Source organism: Chiloscyllium punctatum, chromosome 25, assembly GCF_047496795.1.
Source record: "Chiloscyllium punctatum isolate Juve2018m chromosome 25, sChiPun1.3, whole genome shotgun sequence".
Lineage (NCBI taxonomy): Eukaryota > Metazoa > Chordata > Chondrichthyes > Orectolobiformes > Hemiscylliidae > Chiloscyllium > Chiloscyllium punctatum.
Window position 1 is genome coordinate 5977163 of NC_092763.1, and position 22638 is coordinate 5999800.

The 22638-nt window shown below is 39.5% G+C and overlaps 1 protein-coding gene across 4 annotated transcripts in view; it reads left to right on the top strand.

Moving 5' to 3' along the window:
* Positions 1 to 18837, top strand: part of pcdh11 (protocadherin 11) — a 739867-nt gene extending 721030 nt beyond the window's left edge. For all 4 annotated transcript variants that reach the window (XM_072594671.1, XM_072594670.1, XM_072594672.1 and 1 more), the window contains one exon: positions 14693 to 18837. In XM_072594671.1, the coding sequence (XP_072450772.1) occupies positions 14693 to 15084 (392 nt within the window). In that variant the 3' untranslated portion in view covers positions 15085 to 18837. The remainder of the gene's footprint in view (positions 1 to 14692) is intronic.
* Positions 18838 to 22638: the final 3801 nt, after the last annotated feature.

Consider the following 22638-nt stretch of genomic DNA (forward strand, 5'->3'; position numbering starts at 1 on the left):
AACCAGCGACTGTAATTCTATTAGATTTAAAATAGTGATAGAAGACGATAGACCAGATCCAAAAGTTGAAGTTCTAAATTGGAGAAAGGCCAATTTTGACGGTATTAAGCATGAACTTTCAAAAGCTTGGGGCAGATTTTCGGAGGTAAAGGGACGGCTGGAAAATGGAAAGCCTTCAGAAATGAGATAACGAGAGTCCAGAGAAAGTATATTCCTCTCAGGTTGAAAGGGAAGGCTGGTAGGTATAGAGAATGCTGGATGACTAAAGAAATTGAGGGTTTAGTTCAGAAAAAGAAGGAAGCATATGTCAGGTATAGACAGGATAGATCGAGTAAACTCTTAGAAGAGTATAAAGGCAGTAGGAGTATACCTAAGAGGGAAATCAAGAGGGCAGAAAGGGGACATGAGATAGCTTTGGCAAATAGAATTAAGGAGACTCCAAAGAGTTTTTACAAATACATTAAGGACAAAAGATAATGAGGGAGATAATAGGGCCCGTCAAAGATCAGCAAGGCGGCCTTTATGTGGAGCCGCAGGAGATGGGGCAGATACTAAATGAATATGTTGCATCAGTATTTACTGGGGAAAAGGATTTGGAAGATATAGACTGTACGGAAATAGATAGTGTCGGGGGTTGAGCTGAGAATAGTTCACAGGTCGGCGGAACATCGAGGTCCGAGGGCCAAATGGCCTGTTCTGTGCTGTATTGTTCTGTGTTCTATGTTCTAGATGGTGATATCTTTAAAAATGTCCATATTACAGAGGAGGAAGTGCTGGATGTCTTGAACCGCATAAAAGTGGATAAATCCCCAGGACCTGATCAGGTGTACCCTAGGACTCTCTGAGAAGCGAGGGAAGTGGTTGCGGGGCCTCTTACTGAGATATTTGTATCATCGATAGTCACAGATGAGGTGCCAGAAGACTGGAGGTTGGCTAACATGATGCCACTGTTTAAGAAGGGTGGTAAAGACAAGCCAGGGAACTATCGACCAGTGAGCCTGATGTTGGTGGTGGGCAAGTTGTTGGAGGGAAACCTGATGGACAGGATGCACATGTATTTGGAAAGGCAAGGACTGATTAGGGATAGTCAACATGGTATTGTGTGTGGGAAATCATGTCTCACAAACTTGATTGAATTTCTTGAAGAATTAACAAAGAGGATTGATGAGGGCAGAGTAGTAGATGTGATCCATATGGACTTCAATAAGGCATTTTACAAGGTTCCTCATGGGAGACTAGTGAGCAAGATTAGATCTCATGGCATACAAGGAGAACTCGCCATTTGGATACAGAACTGGCCCAAAGGTAGAAGACAGAGGGTGGTGGGGGAGGGTTGTTTTTCAGACTGAAGACCCGTGACCAGTGGAGTGCCACAAGGATTGGTGCTGGGTCCACTACTTTTCATCATTTAAATAAATGATTTGGAGCATAAGAGGTATAGTTAGTAAGTTTGTTGATGACACCAAAATTGGAGGTGTCATGGACAGAGAAAAAGGTTACCTCAGATTAAAATGGGATCTTGATCAGATGGGCCAATGGGCTGAGAAGTAGCAGATGGAGTTTAATTTAGATGAATGTGAGGTGCTGCATTTTGGGAAAGCAAATCTTAGCAGGACTTATATACTTAATGGTAAGGTCCTGGGGAGTGTTGCTGAACAAAGAGACCTTGGAGTGCAGGTTCATACCTCCTTGAAAGTGGAGTCACAGGTAGATAGAATAGTGAAGAAGGCATTTGATATGCTTTCCTTTATTGGTCAGCGTATTGAGTACAGGAGTTGGGAGGTCATGTTGTGGCTGTAAAGGGCATTGATTCGGCCGTTGTTGGAATATTGCATGCAATTCTTGTCTCCTTCCTATTGGAAAGATGTTGTGAAACTTGAAAGGGTTCAGAAAAGATTTACAAGGATGTTACCAGGGTTAGAGGATTTGAGCTAAAGGGAGAGGCTGAACAGGCTGGGGCTGTTTTCCCTGGAGTGTCGGAGGCTGAGGGGTGACCATAGAGAGGTTTACAAAATCATGAGGGGCATGGATAGGGTAAATGGGCAAGGTCTTTTCCCTCGGGCTGCGGAGTCCAGAACTAGAGGGCGTAGGTTTAGGATGGGAGCGGAAAGATATGAAAGAGACATGAGAGGCAACGTTTTTCACTCAGAGGGTGGTACGTGTCTGGAATGAGTTGCCAGAGTAAGTGGTGGAGGTTGGGTACAATTGCAATATTTAAAATGCATCTGGATGGGTATATAAATTGGAAGGGTTTAGAGGGATATGGGCCATATGTTGGCAGGTGGGACTAGATTGGGTTGGGATATCTGGTCGGCATGGACGAGTTGTACCAAGGGATCTGTTTCTGTGCTGTAATCTCTATGACTCTATATGTGGGCAAACAGAGCAGCTCTGGCAGGTTCGTGGTTAAAAAGGAAATGAACCTGAGTTGGGTGGCAGAAGAGAAAAGGAATGTGTAAAAAATGAACCAGGAAGCCAGAATGCCTTAGGTGGATTATAGGGTTAGAAGGAAGGACAGGGATTGAAGTCAACATGGCTTAATCAGTGATATTAGACCCGTCTGGTTCTGGGCAGGAGAAGTTGAGGTTTGGAAGCTGTGACTGGGAAGATAGGAATAATATCCAACAAAGCAATGTGTGAGACTAGCTGGTGATTGTCACATTGAAGATGGTTCCTCAGCCCTATGGAATATAGTGCAAAGTTTGAATACAGAGTCATAGTTTTAGGCTAAGTTGTAGCAAATTTTAAAAAGAGAGGAAAATGAATTGTTGCTCTCAAAGGATCATGAATCTGTGGAACTGATTGCCCCAGTATGGTTGAAGGCCAGGGATCTGAGTAAGTTTGAGGAGATAGACTGGTTTTTAATCAGTAACGGCTTAAATGGTTATGGGAACAGGAAGGAAAGTGCAATTGAGACTGAAATGGGATCAGCAGTGATTGAATTAAATAGCAGAACATCCTCAAGGGACTGAGTTGTCACCTCCTACTCCGAGGTTCTTATGTTCTCGAATGTTCTTGTAAAATTTGTAGTGAAATTTCAATTAGCATGTGGAGGAAAGTGGAACGTTGTGGTCCTTTGCCTTTGAAACTTCTCTTTCTTCCAGATAATTACTTACTTTCTGATGAAGTAAAGCCATTCTGAGCATGGTGTAGGGTCTCAATCACAGAAAGGAAATGATCATTTTAGTGAATGACAAAACATGCTCAAGGGGGTGAATCTGTGCCTGCTTCCATTTGATGTGCTTAGAATGGGATCAGTGTGATTTCATTGAACTTGTTTCATGGTACAATGTAATTCACTGCTGAATGATTAAAGAGGAGTTTTATCAAGACAAAAACAATTTTTCGTGCAGCACCAGTCATGAGTTTCTGTTTCGTTTACAACCCCCATTTTATATGCTGTCTGTCTCAACCAGTCTGGATTAGTTGGCTAATTGCAACATAGCCTTTGCAGTTAGTGATATTCAAGAAATGTCTTTAAATACTCACAGGTTTGCTTTTGATCAATCTCTACAATTGCTTAAGATTTGGTAAAATTGAATGAAATAATATACTAATTCTCGTACCCGATTTATTGAGGGGATATGTTTACACTGCTGCAGTTATGTAATTCTGAATTCTTATAAGCATAAGACTTTAAAATATGAAAAACTATTTGTTTGAAAAATTTAGTATTTAACAATCTGGTTGCAAACGTCTTCGTAGTTTTCAAAAGAGGATGTATTTTTGGGAGATAATTTTGTTTTGCAAAGTTAACGATATTTATCCAAATGTGGACCACATGACAAGGTTTTGTTGACAGACGAAAACAAGACATCATTTTCTCAATAGCATTAATATTGCAAACACCTCGGCCTTACAGCAATATCAAGCCCCTGAAGGAGTGGGTAACCCTTTCTGTCTGACTTCCCTCAAATACTGTTTACCAAAGTATTTCAATGTTCTATCTCCGCTCTCAAAATTAATAACTTGCTTTGGAGCATTACTTTCTGAGAAAAGCCAGCATTCATTCATACTATATAATGTCACTGTAGTTTTGGGCACTGCAATCAGAGCTTCGATACACAGACTATTTGTGTGTGTATCCTGACCTCTAGTCTTGTGAAATTCAACCGCAATAATTTAGCGTGGTGTCTTAAGGTTGCCGTTTATCCCCCACCCTCCAATGTGTACTTAGTTTTAATCCTGGTGTGTTGCTTTCTAGATAGCACCAAATGAACACGTTAATTTTTTTTACGTTGTTTCTTCACTTGTAAGATCCTGCTTCTGTTACAAGCTTTCCTTGTACACATATATATTCCATGTACAGAACTTCAATAGATATGATTCCTGCTTCTGTTTCTGTGTCCTATTTTTCTTTCCAAACTATCAGAATTCTAGGAGAAAGTAAGGATTGCAGATGCTGGCAATTCAGATGGGTGGCATGTGGCTCAGTGGTTAGTAATGCTGTTTCAAAGCTCCAGGGGCCCAGGTTCAATTCCACTGTCAAAATACTGTCTGTGTGGAGTTTGAACATTCTCCCTGTGCCTACATGGGTTTGCTCCGGTTTTGTCCCACAATCCAAGGATGTGCAGGCCAGGTGAATTGGCAATGCTAAATTCCCTGTAGTGTTAAGTGCATTAGTCAGGGGTAAATATACAGAAATGGGTCTTGGTGGGTTAGTCTTTGGAGGGTCAGTGTGGACTTACTGGGCTAAATGGCCTGTTTCCACACTGTAGGGAATGTAATCTTTGGGGGCGCTTGTGCAGTGGTAGTGCGCCTACCTCTGAGCTAGGATGCCTGAGTTCAAGCCTATCTGCTCCAGGGGTATGTAACAATAAGCTTGAACAGGTTGATTAGAAAATCTCATTATATTCCAGAGCTTGAATTTAACTTCCATCAGCTGCAGTTGGTTAGATTTGTACCCATGTCTTAGATCTTCTGGATTACCAGCGATGTCACTACTTCAACACCGTTTGCCCAAATGGTCCTTCCTTTTGTGAAGTTAGAAATCATTTGCCAGCCAAAAATAAAGACCATAAGACATAGAAGCAGAGATTAGGCCATTCAGCCCATTGAGTTTGCTCCACCATCTGATCATGGCTGATAAGCTTCTTAACCCCATTCTCCCACTTTCTCCCTGTAACTCTGGATTCCCTTGGTACTCAAGAACCTATCTATTTCAGTATTAAACATACTCAATGACCTGGCCTCCACAGCCTTCTGTAGCAATGAATTCTGTATGCAGTGAGTTGAGGGGTGCGTAGGTTAAGTTACTATATTTTACATTAGGATTCAATCTTGGCATAACATCATGGGTCAAAGGGCCAGTTCTGTGCTGTACTTTTCTACATTCTATGTTCTAATTCCATTGATTTACCACACTCTGGCTGAAGAGGTTTATCCTTATCTACGTTCTTAAAGGTCTTCCCTTTACTCTAAGGGCCCTCGGGTTCTAGTCTCTCCTACCAATGGAAACATCTTCACAACATCTAGTCTATCCAGGCCATTCAGTATTCTGTCTGTTTCAATTAGATCCCCCCTTATCCTTCTAAACTCCATCAAGTATAGACACAGAGTCCTCAAACATTCATGTTAAACTTTTCATTCCTGGGACCATTCTTGTAAACCTCCTTTAAACACAGTCCAGGGCCAGGAGAAATTCCTGAGATATGGGACCCAAAACTGTACACAATACTCTAAATGTGGTCTGACCAGAGCCTTATTGAGCCTCAGAAGTACTTGACTGCTTTTATATTCAAGTCTTCTCAAAATAAGTGGCATCATTGCATTTGCTTTCTTAACTACTGACTCAACCTGCAAGTTTACCTTGAGAGAATCCTGGGCTAGAACTCCCAAGTCTATTTGCACTTCAGACTTCTGAATTTTGTCCACATTTAGAAAATTTTCCATGCCACTATTCTTCTTACCAAAGTGTATTTCCTGACACTTGCCCACGTTGTACTCCATCTGCCACTTCTTTGTCCAATCTACGAACATGTCCCAATCCTCCTGCATCCTCCCCGCCTCCTCAATGCTACCTGTCCCTCTACTGATCTTTGTATTATCGGCAATCGTAGCCAGAGTGCCCACAGTTCCTTCATCTAGATCATTACTACATCAGTGAAAAGTTGTCGTGCCAACACGGAGCCTTGTGGAACACCACTTGTCACTGGCTGCCATCCTGAGAAGGTTCCTTTTATCCCTACTCTCTGTTTTCTGCCAGACAACCAAGCATCTATCTATACTAGACCTTTCCTCTTAAACCATGGGCTCTTGTCTTCCTCAGTAGCTTCCTGTGTGGCACCTTGTCAAAGGCTTTCTTGAAGTCCAGGTGGATACCAGATTGGCTCTCCTTGGTCTGATCTGCTCACTATTTCCTCAAAGAATTCTAGCATATTTGTAAGGTGTGACCTCCCCTTGATGAAACCATGCCGACTTTGCCATATTTTACCATACATTTCTAAGTATTCAGAAATCCCATCTTTCACAATGGATTCCAGGATCTTACCCACATCCAGGGTTAGGCTAATCTGTATGTAATTTTTCATCTTTTGCTTTTCTCCCTTTTTAAACAGGGGTGTCATGTTAGCGATTTTCTAGTCCTCTGGGACCCCCCTGCCCCGATTCTCGCAATTACTAGATCACCACTAACGCTTTCGCTATCTCTTCAGCTATCTCCCTTAGAACTCTAAGGTGTAGTCTATCTGGTCCAGGTGATTTATCGACCTTCAGGCCATTCAGTTTTTCTAGCGCCTTCTTCTTGGTGATGGCCGCCATATTTAGCTCTGTCCCCTCACGCTCTTGAATCTTTGGGATATTACTCATGTCTTCCACTGTGAAGACTGATGCAAAGTAATTATTCAGTTCCCCAGCCATTTCCTTGTTCCCCACTACTATCTTTTCAGTGTGATTTTCGAGTGGTTCAATGTCCACTTTTGCCTTTATATATCGAAAGAAACTCTTACAGTCTTTCTTTATGTTACTAGCTAGCTTACCCTCATATTTAACAATGGGCTGGAAAAGACCAGCTTGTCCACCAATCTTACCCCATATTTAGGATGACTGAAGCATAATGAACGATGTCAATTCTGAATTATTTCCATTGTGTGCCACCTCTTCATGTCGGTGAATGTTAACTTTAACATTCTTTTAAGGGCACTTTAACTTGAGGGGACTGTGAGCAGACTGAATACTCATTTCTGGGTTGGTGCATGGTGGTGCATACACTGTACTTACAGGTTGCATTGATTATGATCAGAAATATTCCATCTCTTGCAGCCACGTTGCCTAGGTAAGATGAAAACTAAGGCAATATAATGCGAGAGTACTCCTCTGTGTTTTTCAGGAAATAAAAGCTGCTCCTGGAAATTATGTTTATCAGAATTGAATATTTTATCAGCTAATTCATTTTCCTTTAAAATTAACAATTTGCATGAAGACTATTACGTTAGCATACACTACAACTTTCCTACAGAATAACTCCTTCAGCTAGAGAAGACACATTAATTTGTAAGTAATTCATGAACTCAATGATTTCAAGTTTTCTTAGCTCCCAGTTAGTTTATTATTCCTTTGTTGACAGGTTTGAAACTGTTCCCTCTTCTTTGCAACCTGTGTCTCTCTCCGACTGCTATGAAGCCTCCCTTTGTCTCCCACTCCACTCGTGGCATCCCACGCCCCATCAATCACAATCTTCCTCCATCTCCATTGCATCCTGCAGCCCCCTTGTAGAATTCTATTTCCCCCCAAGACCTTCTCCCCTCTACTGTCTCTCCCCACTTAACCTAACTGTTTCATCCTGGCACCATCACCCTATTTATGAAAAGGTGTTTTCTCTCATTAATTGCACTGAGTGAATTTTTCTGCATGATTTGGGGACTATTGGGCAGATTCACCCAACTGTAATTGAGTATTGTGAACATTGATGTGGAGAGAGGTCAGGTTTATTCTAAAGTCTGATGCCAATTGTGCCTTTCTTGATGTTTTTCAGCAAAGATCAACCATAATCCTGTAATTGAACCTTGAGTATTCTTGTCTTGTGTGACTCAGCAATTTATAGAATAAGCTCAGTAAGTCATCAGAGAGTGCAGGAAGAAATCTGAGCATCTTTCAGATTAGTAAATAAATGTTTTAATTCATTGTGCTTTTAAATTGATAAATCTTAGTAACTTTGAATTTAGAAAGTCAATAATTCCTTAAATTTAATTTCAAGTTTATTTTGTAAGGATGATGTCAGAGGACAGCTGTTTAAATGCACGGTTGAAATATTATTTCCATATGTGTGTGTGGAGTGGGGAGAAGGTGGAAAGGGTGACGGAGGAGCTTGTGGTAAGTTGGTGACCTGTCAAAGGCCCTGTGGAATTTGAAGTTTGATGGGGAGATTAGGCACTTTGAATTGCACACAGTGAAAGTGTATTAGATCAGTGCTTCTCAACCAGAGGGACCCCAAAAACTGAAAGGCTGCCAATGAAATACAACCTCAGTCTTACCACCAATGACTACATAATATCTCATTTAGTTTCTTATTGTTTAGCAATACTTATGATCAGCAAAATCAATGCAATTTTTAATGTACTTTAAACTTGTCAATTATAGATTAATACAATATAAAAATGTCTGTAAATGTAAAAACTTGGAAAACTGTTTTTTTCATGGTGGAGCCAGTGTTTTTTGGCAAAATGGTTGGTGGCACTTGCGTTACAAAAAGGTTGAGAACTACAGTATTCAGGTAAATTGGAGGAACTAGATGTCAGATGGGTGACTGAAAGTGTGTTGGGGAGGCTGAGTGTCTGGGGGCAGAATCTTTGAAGAAGTGGGATGGAGCAGATACTTGCAGGGAAAGTTGCTTGAAATGCTGCCAAATCACGTGTTCCTCAGACAAGCATACAACATTCAGGAGCCTGGATTTACCAAGCCCCCTACTCTTCGAGGTAATGTTTAAAATAGCTGAGCATTCAAAGTTAAAGTTTTAAAGCTTTCAAATATTTAAGGTTCCAGCCCACGACCTTGGCGAAGGTTATTTGGCCACCCATCGGAGTGCACTTGAAATATTGCTTTGTCATCATTAGTCTTTTTGATTGAAGCTGTGGCATTTTAAAATTTGTTGCAGTTTCTTAAAGGGAATAATAGTGAGCAATGCTTGAAATAAACTTCCATGTTGCTGCCTGACTCTTCATTTGTATGCAACTTACAGGGAACATTATCAGCTATCTTCTTGACTCAGAGCTGAAAATTTGTAGGTTTGTTTTGGGACTCTAATCTTTTAAGACCATAAGAAATGGAAAAGGAGTAGGCCATTCTGCCACTCACGCCTGCTCTGTCTTTCCATAGGATCATGGTTGGTATGGCATTCCTCATGACCACTTTCTTGCCCTTTCCCTATAACCCTTGATTCCTGCACTGATCACAAATGTATCAATCTCAGTGTTAAACGTGCACAAGACTCTGCCCTCACAGCTCTCTGTGGCAAGGAGTTCCAAAGACTCATAACCTACTGAAAGAAGAAATTCCTCCTCACCTCAGTCTTAAATTGATGCCCTTTCATTCTGAGACTACCCCCTCTGGTCCTAGACTCTCCCAAGAGGGGAAACATCCTCTCAGCATTTATCCTGTCAAGCCCCCTATGAATCCAATATGTTTCAATGAGATCACCTTCTTCCAAACTGTTGTGACTAGAGTCCCAACCTGTTTAATCTTTGCTATTAGACAATTCCTTCATACCAGGAATCATCCAAATGAATTCCAAATGTAGTAGTAACAGCACCCTGTACAGTTGCAGTGAGACTTCCCTACTCTCATACTCCAATCTCTAGAAATAAGGGCCAACATTTCGTTAGCCTCCTAATTACCTGCTGCACCTGTGTACTAGCTTTCTGTGTTTCATGCTCAAGTACCCCCAGTCCCTTTGCATAGCGGCTTCCTGCAGTTTCTGTCAACTTAAGTAATACTCTGTTCTTTTGCTCTTTCTTCCAAAATTGTTCTCCCTTTACATTTTCCTACATTATAGTCCATTGGCTAAGTTTTTTCCCCACCTATTTAACTTATCAATATTTCTCTGTAAACTGTTTGTATCCCTCTCACAATTTGCTTTTCTACCTGTTTTAGTAATGTTTGAAAACTTGGTTAAAGCACATTCACTTCCTTCCTCCAAGTCATTAACATATTGTAAACAGGTGTGCTCCCAGCACTGATCACTGTGGAACCAACCTGAAAAAAAACATATCCACATTCACTATTCTGCTTGATTAGATTATGATTTTCCAAATGTTCTTCTATTCCTTCCTTACTAATTGATTCCAATACTTTCCTAATAATAGATGTTGAACTAATCGGTATATAGTTCTCGCCTTTTGTCTCCCTCACTTTTTGAGCAGGTATATAACATTAATAGTTTTCCAATCCTCTGATACTCCTCCAAAAGCCAGTGGTATTTGGAAAATTACAACCAGTGTCCACAATCTCTGTAGCTACTTCTTTGTAGGGTCATAGGATGCAAGACACTGGGGTCAGAGGCTGATCTACCTTTAGCCCCATTTGACCTACAAGTCAAACCTGTCAATTTGATTTTGATTAACTTTTCTTATATTGTATGATACAGAGCAGGCTAGGATCTCAGAATAATTTAACAGAACACCACACATTACTCCCAGTATCAAGAAATTATAACAATAAAAGGCATTTTTAGATGTCTTCTGTGACACTTTTCAGGGTTCCTTTTTGTTTCTGCTGATATTGGATGCCTAACTCATTGGCAGCACATTACTGTTTGTGCCAAGAATTAGTCTTTCACTTAATTCCCAATTTCCTAAGCTTGTCCAACTCTAACGTTAAACAAGGCCATGTTCAACTCAGGAATCACTTCCACACTAAATCTGAATAAAATCTAATGGAATCTTTAAATTTTGCTTTTGAAGTCACTGAATGATGTTATTCCTTGGGGAAGGCCTTCAGCATCAATATTATATTCAGAAACTTGACAAACGCCAGAGAAAGAAACAGAAGCAATCTTACTCATTTCATTTCATGGAGAAAATGTCTGTTTTAACTATTGGAGAAGCCTCAATTCCCTACTGCTATCTATGTTATATGCATATTAGTACGTATCGATTTTATTTCTCCCTTATACTGCTCTGACTGTTTTGTTGGCAAAGATATAGGTATTATCAATTCAGGTTTTGCAATGTTATTAAGTCTTTGCTTCAGAAAATAATGTAATGTTTCATTTTTATGCTAGTGTGAAGCCAATGTATCATATGATGAGGGCAGTGGAGCTGTTGTTTTGAGAGTGAGATCTGGTGTAATGGCTATGTATAATGCATAGGCTTTTCAGAATTCCTACTGATCATAGCCCTTCAGTGCATGCAATTCACATTGATTTCTTTTCAAATTTTCATCACATTTACAGATGAAAGGAACCATAAAACAATGCTGCATGAACAGACCAATGCACAAGAGTTGGAATACTCACCAAATATTAAACAGCACAACTTCCTTTTGGTTATACATGTTATTCAAAACATTATGTACTTAACAAATGTGAAGCTTTAAAAATATAGTTCATTAGTGTGGTTCTTGTTTGCTTTTTAAAATATTATTAAAGTAACATTTTGATATTTATCTGCTAACATAATCACCCTGAGGCATTATTTTTATTTATACAGTGCACTGATTATTATTAACATTCTAATGATCCACCTCCCTGATTATTCACTAGACTTTTTAGAGAGACAACATCGACTTGCACAGCCACTTTCGGCATTTGTGTTGAATTCCCATTCCTTGATGAGTAGAAGCCTCACAGTGTTTCCTTTGATGCCTGCACTCTGCTCAATTTCTTTTTAATACATTGCCATACCATATATGCAGTTAGGAAAATTCAGACACACTCAAATTATCCAGCAATTTTCATTATGCACCAGGAGTCCACACTCTGGTAGTGGATAATGGAGATTCCACTAGGGTATACTTTGTTATTACCATTAAATGCTTCATTTCACTTTCTGTCTTTTTCAAAGTGCTTTGAAAGGTTCCTTGTTAGCAAGCTTTCTCACTCGCAACATCCTTTCACAAAGTATCTTTTCACAGAGGAATGAAGTTTATTGACATGTATGTGAAATATTTATTTAACACTGGCAGGTATAAATTATTATTATCAGTAATCCCTTTTTAACAAAAAATAAATTGTGACACATTCCACATTCCTGAGCATTTACTCATTTGGAAATCCCTTCAAATCAATTTATGTCCTCACATAGCTGTTACAGTGTTATTTGTTCCAAGTTTGCTCCATTTATTGACACCAGTCAGAAGGCCAAATATCAGCTTTAAGCCATTATAGGAGTGCTCCAAAACTGGGGTGAGCAATTTGAACCAAACTCTCCAGGTCAGAACTTTACTGGATCAGATGGAACACCAATTTCACACCTTGTCCCATATTCCACAATGATTTCATCGAAGAGCAAAATTGGGCAGGGTGTAAAATTAAGACCACATATCATTCCCTCAGTTTCCAAACTGTTGAAATAAACAAAAATTGGTCCCATTTGGTGAGGTGTGAAGAAAACATTTCACCTAATCCCAGAGCATTTCCAACAAATGTGTTAGGTCAAAAATGCCAACAGTGAATCCAATATTTTTAATCAAAATTTCTTCCCATTTCCATGACATTCGTATATTTTGCAGCTTTTTCCATTTAATGATTAAATCATTGGATCAATTCAGTATTTTAAGTCTCTTCTGCACAAGGCCTGCCAGAGGAATTTGATTGTCAATTTTTAAGTGTCTCAGTATCTTATGCAAAGATACAGAATCAAAAAAAGCAAAAAATAGATAGATTGGCAGACAAACAGAAAACTTTGACAAAGGGAATCAGAATTTAAAGTGCAGTGCAAACAGAATCAGTTACACTAAGAGAGACTTTCAGAAACCTAATTTATTTTTGTCCCTGAGTAATGCCACAAGAGGTCATCTGGTTACTGACATTTTCTATTCGTATTGCACCAGCCTGAGGAGCCAAGCTCATTATGACAACCTGCAAGTTGGACTGAAGGTCATATAGTGCTGGGGAAAGCATTAAAAACTGGGCAGCTACAGCCCAACAACTCACAGTCTAACTGAGTCTTTCATATTGAAATAATGTTGTTGTTGCTACCAGGTAAACAGTACTGGTCTCTACAGGTGATGCCAGCATGTTGACCTAATTGCAAATTGCTACTGACTGCCCCTGCATCTGGATTCTCACATTTGTAATCTTCGTATTGTATAAACATCAATACAGAGTGATGTACAGCTAAAATATTCTGGGTGCAAACATGAATGTAGCATAAACTAATTTAACATAATTTCAATAGGAGTTTTAAATAATTATTTTGCTGTGTGGACACCATGATTATTCGATCCACAATTGCAGATTACTTCACTGTTGAAGTATGAACAGGTAATTGTTACTTCTTCCCTTCAACCTCAGCATTTATGATTTTTTTTCCTTTCACTTAAGCTGGGAGGTTGTATGATTGCAAAAATCAAACCTTAATGATGAAATACATCGTAGGTCCACCTATTGATTTTGGATGCAGTTGAACTTGTTAATTCATGGTGTCCACTTATCTTGGTAATGCTCATTCCTGATGAAGGGCTTATGCAGAAACATTGATTCTCCTGATCCTCAGATGCTGCCTGAGCTGCTGCGCTTTTCCAGCACCACACTCTCGACTCTGATCTCCAGCATCTGCAGTTCTCACTTTCTCCAATGCTCATTACCCAGTCTCCTAGTTGAGGAATGGCCTGTTCAGTACAGTGAAGGAGAACCATTTGCAACCTGGATCTTTGCTAGTGTCAAAGAAAGTACCTCCAGGAGACGGAGAAAGAGGAAAATAAAATTAAGTGAATGCTGATATTTTGTGTTATTTTATGTAGGGGTCATAACTATAAGAGAGCCAAAGATAATTGTAATAAAGAATTCAGATGCAACTTCTTTATTCAAAGTGCAAAAGATCTTTACTTCCAACATTTGCATGTGGAATTTACAGCCAGCTGGAGTAGTTGAGGTGAATGCCATAGATGCATTAGGGCAGATGGACTAGTACATGAGGGATAAAAAAAAAGGAAGATATGATGACAGGATTAAGTTGACAGTTGAAATACTGACATGGACCTGCTGGGACAAAGGACCTGGTTCTGTGCTGTAAAGTTTATGTCCTATATTAAGTCCCACAGGTCTGAGTGCATTCATTTTAAGGACCACACTTGAAGCATATTTTTCCCTGTCCAGCTTGTTTTTAATTCAAGTAACTGCAGGTTTGCTAATTAGAGTGGATGGGTTTGGTTTGCTATCTTAAATGACCTTGGTCCTAGAAACTGTCAGCACCATAGTGTGTAGATATGTAAATAACAAATGCAAGATTGATTAAACTTGACACCAAGCCGCGACACATGTAAATGATATGAGCAGACACTTGGTGTTACTGGAAATCTCAAAATGTAAATATTCAGTAATGTAATACAGCCTATTTCCACCCTGACATAACAAAGGGTCCTTGGTGGCATGAAGCACTATTTAATTGTCTTGTTGACTTTTTACACAATGTTCAAACATCACAGTAGCACCTTTCCTCTCTGTTTTGACGATTTTACTGTCACTTCTTTTGTACAAATTAGTAATCAGCATTGATCTGCTAAACAGCTTCATTATTTATTGGTGTTTATGTTGCAGGTGTCGAGGTGTCTCTTCAGAAAGTGCTAACTGAAGCCTCGGAGACTTGCACGCAGGAGTGTCTGGTCCTTGGTCACTCTGACAACTGCTGGATGCCCCCATCGCTGACCCAGTACCAGCAGCCTAATCCTCCCCTGCCGTCTATCGGATTTCAGCAGAGCTGGGGCAGAAATGGCAGGTCAGAGGGGCGGCATACTCTGGGGAGAGCCAACAACAAGGATGACATTGATAAAAGCCAAGGCAGTGGCAGACAGCAGTTGTACAGCAACTCGGAAAGACACTGCAGCAACGAGGATCCTGTGAAGGTCATTCCCCTGGCAAACTTTACACCAAGCCAGCAGGGCTCAGTGTCAGGTGACAGTTCCCCCTATGTCCGGGAGCACCAGCTTTAGAAAGCATCTCAAGGCAACATTTGAGTGGCTTTGAAGTCAGGATGTATATAGTCGCTGCTTTTAGTCCATGTTGAGCCTATACATCAAATTACACAAGACTGCTTTGCAGTACTAATACCTGTATACACTTAGTGAGACAGGCCTTTCAAATAAGTTGTGTACAAAGCTGTATATTGGCAGCTTCTCTGTGCTGTTAAATTACAATCATTGGAAATAAATGTTTGTGTTGTGGAATGACAAAGTGGGTATATTTTTAGGATTGAATGTTGTGGACATCCGACTGCACCAAAGTTCAGTGGCAAGCCAGACTCATCTTTTTTCTTTCTGGAGTTAATGATGTCAGACACTAATCTGAAAATGCCAGACAGAAAACAGACTGAATGAATACTGCAGGTTTTGCTTTCACTGATCTTTTAAGCCAGTTTTATCCTGATCAGTGCCAGAAATCTGAAATTCCTTGGTACTTTGCAGTGCAAGGAGGCCACTTCTCAGTGGAGTGATGATTTATGGAAACCATTATTTTAAAAAAAATACTGCGAAACACACATGGTCTGTGCTGTGAATGACTTTATAAATTGTGACACTGCCCCTTGATTCAGGGAAAAGGAACAAGCACTTGCAGTGGGAAAGGTGACACTGCTGAATCTTATCTCTCGCCCAATGATGTGCCTCCCTGAAATAGTGCGCAACCTCACATTAAAGAGGCACTTCAACTTGGTAAGAGTGCCAAACAGATTTGAGAAACAAACAGCCCAGGCCTTAATGCCACCATACCAGGTGTTTTACACCTAAGTTATCAAGTCACCTAAAACTGTATTTATTCTTTACAAAGTAGGTCATTTTTAACTTGAAAGGATTGAATGCTGTTATGTGTGCAGCTCATGTATTCCACATGTAGAGTAGTTTGAAGTCAATGTATTGAAAATGTAACATACATTTTATACATAAAGCTTATATACTTATAGTTAATTAGAAGTGATCTGATATACTATTTCAATATTGTATGTTTGATTTCTGAATTAGACTAAACTACAGATTGCCCTTGTTAAAGAATCTTGTAGGACAATCTGCTAAAATCATATGAGTCCAAATCTTACCTTCTATAAGATAATTTTTTCAATTCTATGGAGCATTACTGTGTCTTATAACTGAATTTTCTAGGGTCATTTCAGGTATGCAGCAACATATTCTGATGAGAGAAGTGGACAGTGTTTGACATTGGCCCTGCAGTTGTACCTGCAGATTACACTGAAAAATTGAAGAACTACCTGCTCCACCCAGAAATTCAGAGTTAATACCAAATGGCTTGCTACTATGTTGTGACGTGAAGGGAGGAGCCTTTTGTTTGTTATTATGTTATAATCAGGTAACATGCACAATTTCCAGGCACTCTGGATACATGACAATCTAAGGAAGCATTTAGCAAATTAAGGAAGACAAACATAAAGACTTTTTATGGAGTTTTGTTTCTGGATACTGTATGTAGAATTATCTAACTAGTCACTCAAAGCTGTAAAAACCAATGCATAAATCTGCTGTATGACTGCTTGTAAAACAATGAAAGTTGCTATGTATATTAGATGTGGGGTTTTTTGCACCATAAAATGGGGATTATGGGGAAAGCTTATTGTGCTGTTTATGTGCTCAGAAGGTATAAGTAGCTTTGTAATTTGTCAAATGTTGTTTCACAGTAATCTGTTCAAATCACAGGCAGTTACAGTGTGCAAAAGAGCGTCACCTAATTAAACAGTTACTTTAATCACCGAATGATGGAAGAGCATTAAAATAAAATCAGTCTTGTTGAAAAAGTTTTAGTATTTCTTGGTAGTTATGGTAGCTGTAGGATATGGGAATATTTGTTATTATTTGTGCAAAGCATTACGGTTGAAATTGCATGTTAACAGTAAACAATGTTAACCCTTCCAGAACTGACTTTGCCTATGAATTGCCTGTAGATGGATGATCATTTGCAGGTTTTTTTAAAGGAAGGGAATAGAAGAAGCAGCATCAATGTTATTCACTGTACTTTGTGTTGATCTGCAGATGTTTAACAGAATCCCGTTACTGGCCTGAAAAATGCCAGTAAAACCTAGCACCAGGCTAGACTGAGGATCTTAATCACAAGAGGAAATTGGTTGGCTGCAATGATTGTTAATGTTTTTGCCCTTATTCTTCTCATGCAGTCTCATTTAAACTTCTTCCCAATGCATACATCCAACCCCAAGCAACAATGAGATTACAATGATGTTGCACACAAACCTCTCTCCAAGGAAATCATTGAGTTGAGTGAACACATCCAGACTAACTAAATCTGTGTACCGAAGCCACATTTGCTTTCCATTGATCCACTGTGTTCTTGTCTGTGCCATCACTGTTCAATGTGTCAGCCAGGGGTGGGTTCAGTGGTGGTTCACTCTTAGACAATGGAGCTTTTTCAGGGGCTTGCTACAGACAAGAGTGATAAAGCTAGTTGCCCTACAAATCTGTTGTTACGTGTAATAAATGCTTATGCTGCTCGAGGGCAAGATTACTGTCGTTGGAAGGAACCTAGGAATGTGCTATTCATTCTGAAGCCTGTTTCATCATTTAGTTAGACCACAGATGATCTGTAACATAATTTACACACTTTTGCTTCATAACATTTGACGCATTATCAAAAATCTATCGGTTTTGAAATTTTCAATTGACATGACCTCAATATCTCGCTGGGGAAGAGAATATTCTAGATTTTGTCGACCCTTTACATGAAGAATTGCTCCCTGATATCAACACCGAATGGTCTCGCTCTAATTCTAATGTTATATCTCCCTTGCTCTGAGAAGAACGTGAGGACTGCAGATGCTGGTGAGTCAGAGTCAAAAAGTATGGCACTAGAAAAGCACAGCAAGTTGATTCTCTTGCTCCTCGGATGCTGCCTGACCTGCTGTGCTTTTCTAGTGCCTCTCTTGGTCTGGACTAGCTCACCAGAAGGAAGTTTCTCTCTAGCTCACTTGTCAAGTTATTTAGCTACAATTTTGAACACCTCAATCAAATCGGTCCTTACTCTGATGCCCACAGGAGTATAATCCTGGGCTATGCAGCCTGTCCTATGATTTAGTCTTTTCAGCTCCACTATCCCTTTGGTGTTTTGAGCACAGCCTTCCTTCAAGGTCAGCTTCCGAAGGTACAATACCCAAAAGTGGATGCAGGGCTTCAAATGGGGATCAAGCAAAAACCTTATATAGCCTTAACATTTTTTGTATTCCAGACCTATTAAGACAAAGGCTGGCACACCTTAAGCTTTTTAAATTAGTATTTGCATCTATCCAAAAGGAAGGAGCAAATTCATTCTCTGGGGAGAGGTGATAATATTCACATGCATTTGACTAGCATAACCAAATATATGCAGCAAGATATGCAAAAGAAAAACAACATTGAATAAAAGTTGGCAATAATTTACAGCACTGTCAAGTAATATGGGAGGAAATGTGGCAATTAGTAATGAACTAATGATCAAGACAACCATTCTGGAATTCACAGTAGATGTCTCATATGCCTTAAAGGAGATACAGTAGTGTGATTTCAGTCCTTTAAGGGTTGATTCTCTAAGATATTTGATTTTTACATTTTTATTTTACAAAAAAACTGTGGGTTTGCAAATCATTAATTACTTGTGGACTGTCATTTAAAGATTGTTTTTAAGAATAGTCATGGCTTTTTATTGTCATCTTTCACTCTCATGTTCAATATGTTTTGCAAAATAAATGATGTGACTCCATGGACATGTGTGTTGTGATTGATATTAAATATGTAATGCACAAAACCTGAATTCGTAAAGGGGAGAACCTCTAATTGTTCTCTAAAACATCATTTTAGTATGTTTAGCCTTATGGGGTTAACACTGGCAGACTACAGATCCTGGTTTAAATTGCTGAAATCATTGGTTATGGTTAAAGCATTTCAGTTCATTTCTGTATTGCATTTGGTGGTAATCTCGCATGAAAGAGATATGTACTGGCCATGCCAATTCAATACGCATGGTTACCAATTTAACAAAAGGCAATATTATACTTTGTAATTGTAACCCACTGTGAAAACTTTGAAATGAATTATTCTTTCTAGTGTCTTTCCAATATTCAACTAAATTCTTTTGCTTTTTACCATGTATTTTGATGAAAATTATGGGATTAAAGTAAAGCCAACCTTTACAACTTTGCTTAAAATTGATAAGGAATATCTTCCACCTAAATTTTGAGCTGATTTTACATTTTTTTAGGCGTTTAAACAGATTAAATACAATGGGTGAAAGACAAAGTGTTAAACCCTCAGCTTATATATCTTAGAGGCTGTGTCATTTTTGCCATCATGATTGCAAGATTATGGCACCCTAGAGAAGAATCAATACTTTAGACCTTGTGTTGCGTTGTAATCTTTATAGTTAGCATGATGTAAATAAACAATACCTTTTAAATGGACCAGAGAATCTTCGTCGTGCACACCAATCTCGGTCTAGAACATTACCCAACAACAATGAAATGTTTATTTTTGGATGCATTTCTTAACCCCGAATGTGTGTACATTTATGTAACCAGCATATAAACATGTGAAATAGAAACAGAAGTAGACCAATGAGCCCTCGAGCCTGCTCTGCCATTCGATAAAATCACTGCTGATTTTTTATTTTCTGCAATAGCCTTTGATAATGCACCTTATGAAATACTTTCTGGAAATCCAAGTATAGCACATGCACAGCCATTCCTTTATCCATACAGCATATTGTTCCTTCAAAGAATTCCAATAAATTGCTGACTCTTCTCAATTACTTTCAGGTTTCTGAAGGTTTTGATATTCACATTTCCATCTATCCCAATAACTTTTGATTTATCTGCTGAACAAGCGTATATCCACCTCGACCTTAAAAAGTATTAATTGACCCCACTACCACTGCCTTCTGAGGCAGAGGTTCCAAGGTTGTTCAATCCTCAAACAAACATTCTCATCTCTATTCTGAAAGGATGACCCCAAATTTTAAAGCAGTCCCCTAAGTTCTGGACTGACACCCAAGAGGAAGTATCTTTTGTCCACCTTGTTCAGGATCTTATTTAATATAATTTATGGTTCAAATTAGTTATCCCTCAGTCTTCTAAATTCCAGTGGAAACAAGAACAGCCTATTCAACCTCTCCTTACTGGTTAACCCACTCATTCTATGTGTCAAATTAATAAATCCTCTGAACTGCCTAGAATACATTTATATATTTTATTAAGTAAGGAGGTCAAAACTGCCGAAGGTAGGTGGTGGCTCACTTACACCCTGCATAATTGACACACAGCATCCTCATTTTTATGTTTCACTCTTCTCGTAACAAAGGGCAGCATTCCATTAGCTAGGCAAAAGTGAAGACTGCAGATGCTGGAACCAGAGTTTAGATTAGAGTTGTGCTGCAAAAGCACAGCAGGACAGGCAGCATCTGAGGAGCAGCATTCCATTAGCTGCCTGGTTATATACTGTACCTGCATACTTTGTACTGTTTATGATCCATACACACGAATACCAAAATAACCTGTACCTCTGAATTCTGCAGTTATTTTCCATCTATGTAACGCATTGTTTTCTCATTCTTTCCAGTTTTGCAACTTTATGTTATCACACATTAAACTCCATCTGCAAGATTTTTGCCAACCCCCTCAACCTCCCTATATCCTTCTTCAAACTCCTTACATCTTCTTCACAAAGTGTCTTCCTGCCTATCATGGTGTCTTTTGGGAATTTGTCTGCCACGTCATCTCAGTCATTGATGGAAATTTTAAAATGTTGGAACCACAGCACAGACCCCTGTGCAACTCCAATGATCACATCCTGTCAATCAAACAAATATTTATTTGTGCATGCTCTGTTTTCTGCCAGACAGTCAACTTTCTATTCAGGTTAATGTGTTTCCACCTAACCATGAGCATTTATTTTCTGAAATAGATTTTGATATGACAGAAATGCTTTCTGCTAATCTGAATATAGCATGTACACAGACACCCTTTATCCATATAGCATGTTGTTCCTGTCTCTTCCTGGATTTCCTTGAGGTTTCTGAGTGCATAGCAATAATTTCTTTATTGATTGATTCTATTACCTTGCCTATAACAGATGACAAGCTAACTGGTCGACAGTGTTCCATTTTCTGTCTCCCTTCTTTCTGGAATAAAGGAGTTACATTTGATATTTTCCAGTCTGTTGGAACCTTTCCTAAATGAAAGAAATGTTGGAAAATTAATACCAATGTTTCAACTAGCTCATTAGCCACCACTTTTAAGACTCTAGGTGAAATCCATCTAGAGCCACAGTTCAATCTTTTGCTCAGTACTTTTATCCATCATGATGGTAACCTCACTAAATTCCTATCTCCCTTCCACCTCCTAGTTCACAGTTATTCCTGGATCTTTTAATACCCTCAGTAATAAAGGCTGAAGCAAAATATTGCTTCATTTCACCCACCATTTCTTTTTCTACTTTTAGTTCCTCCTTCTCACTCTCACCAGTAAAAAATGTTTTGTAGGTTGAAATAGAGGTTTGTTTATTCACCAGTTAATCCTGACAATCTAACTTAGATTTGTCAGTACTCCTCACTCTCTCACACTTTTGAGATAACTATAGTTAAGTGCACATTTACAGGCCACAAGTGAAAGAACAATTTGTAATTCATATAGAGTCATAGAGATGTACAGCATGGAAACAGACCATTTGGTCCAACTTGTCCATGCTGACCAGATATCCCAACCCAAACTAGTCCCACCTGCGAGCACCTGGCCCCTATCCCTCCAAACCCTTCCTATTCATATACCCATCCAATTGCCTCTTAAATGTTGCAATTGTACCAGCCTCCACCACATCCTCTGGCAGCTCATTCCATACACATACCACCCTCTGCGTGAAAAAGTTGTCTCTTAGGTCTCTTTTATATCTTTCCCCTCTCACCCTAAACCTATGCCCTCTAGTTCTGGACTCCCCGACTCCAGGGAAAAGACTTTGTCTATTTATCCCATCCATGCCCCTCATAATTTTGTAAACCTCTATGAGGTCACCCCTCGGCCTCCGACGCTCCAGGGAGAACAGCCCCAGCCTGTTCAGCCTCTCCCTGTAGCTCAGATCCCCCAACCTTGGCAACATCCTTGCAAATCTTTTCTGAACCGTTTCAAGTTTCACAACATCTTTCCAATAGGAAGGAGACCAGAAATGCACGTAATATTCCAACAGTGGCCTAACCAATGTCCTGTACAGCCGCAACATGACCTCCCAACTCCTGTACTCAATACTCTGACCAATAAAGGAAAGCATACCAAACGCCTCCTTCACTATCCTATATACCTGCGACTCCACTTTCAACGAGCTATGAACCTGCACTCCAAATCTCTTTGTTCAGTAACAGTCCCAAGGACCTTACCATTAAGTGTATAAGTCCTGCTAAGATTTGCTTTCCCAAAATGCAGCACCTCGCATTTATCTGAATTAAACTCCATCTGCCACTTCTCAGCCCATTGGCCCATCTGGTCCAGATCCTGCTGTAATCTGAGGTAACATTCT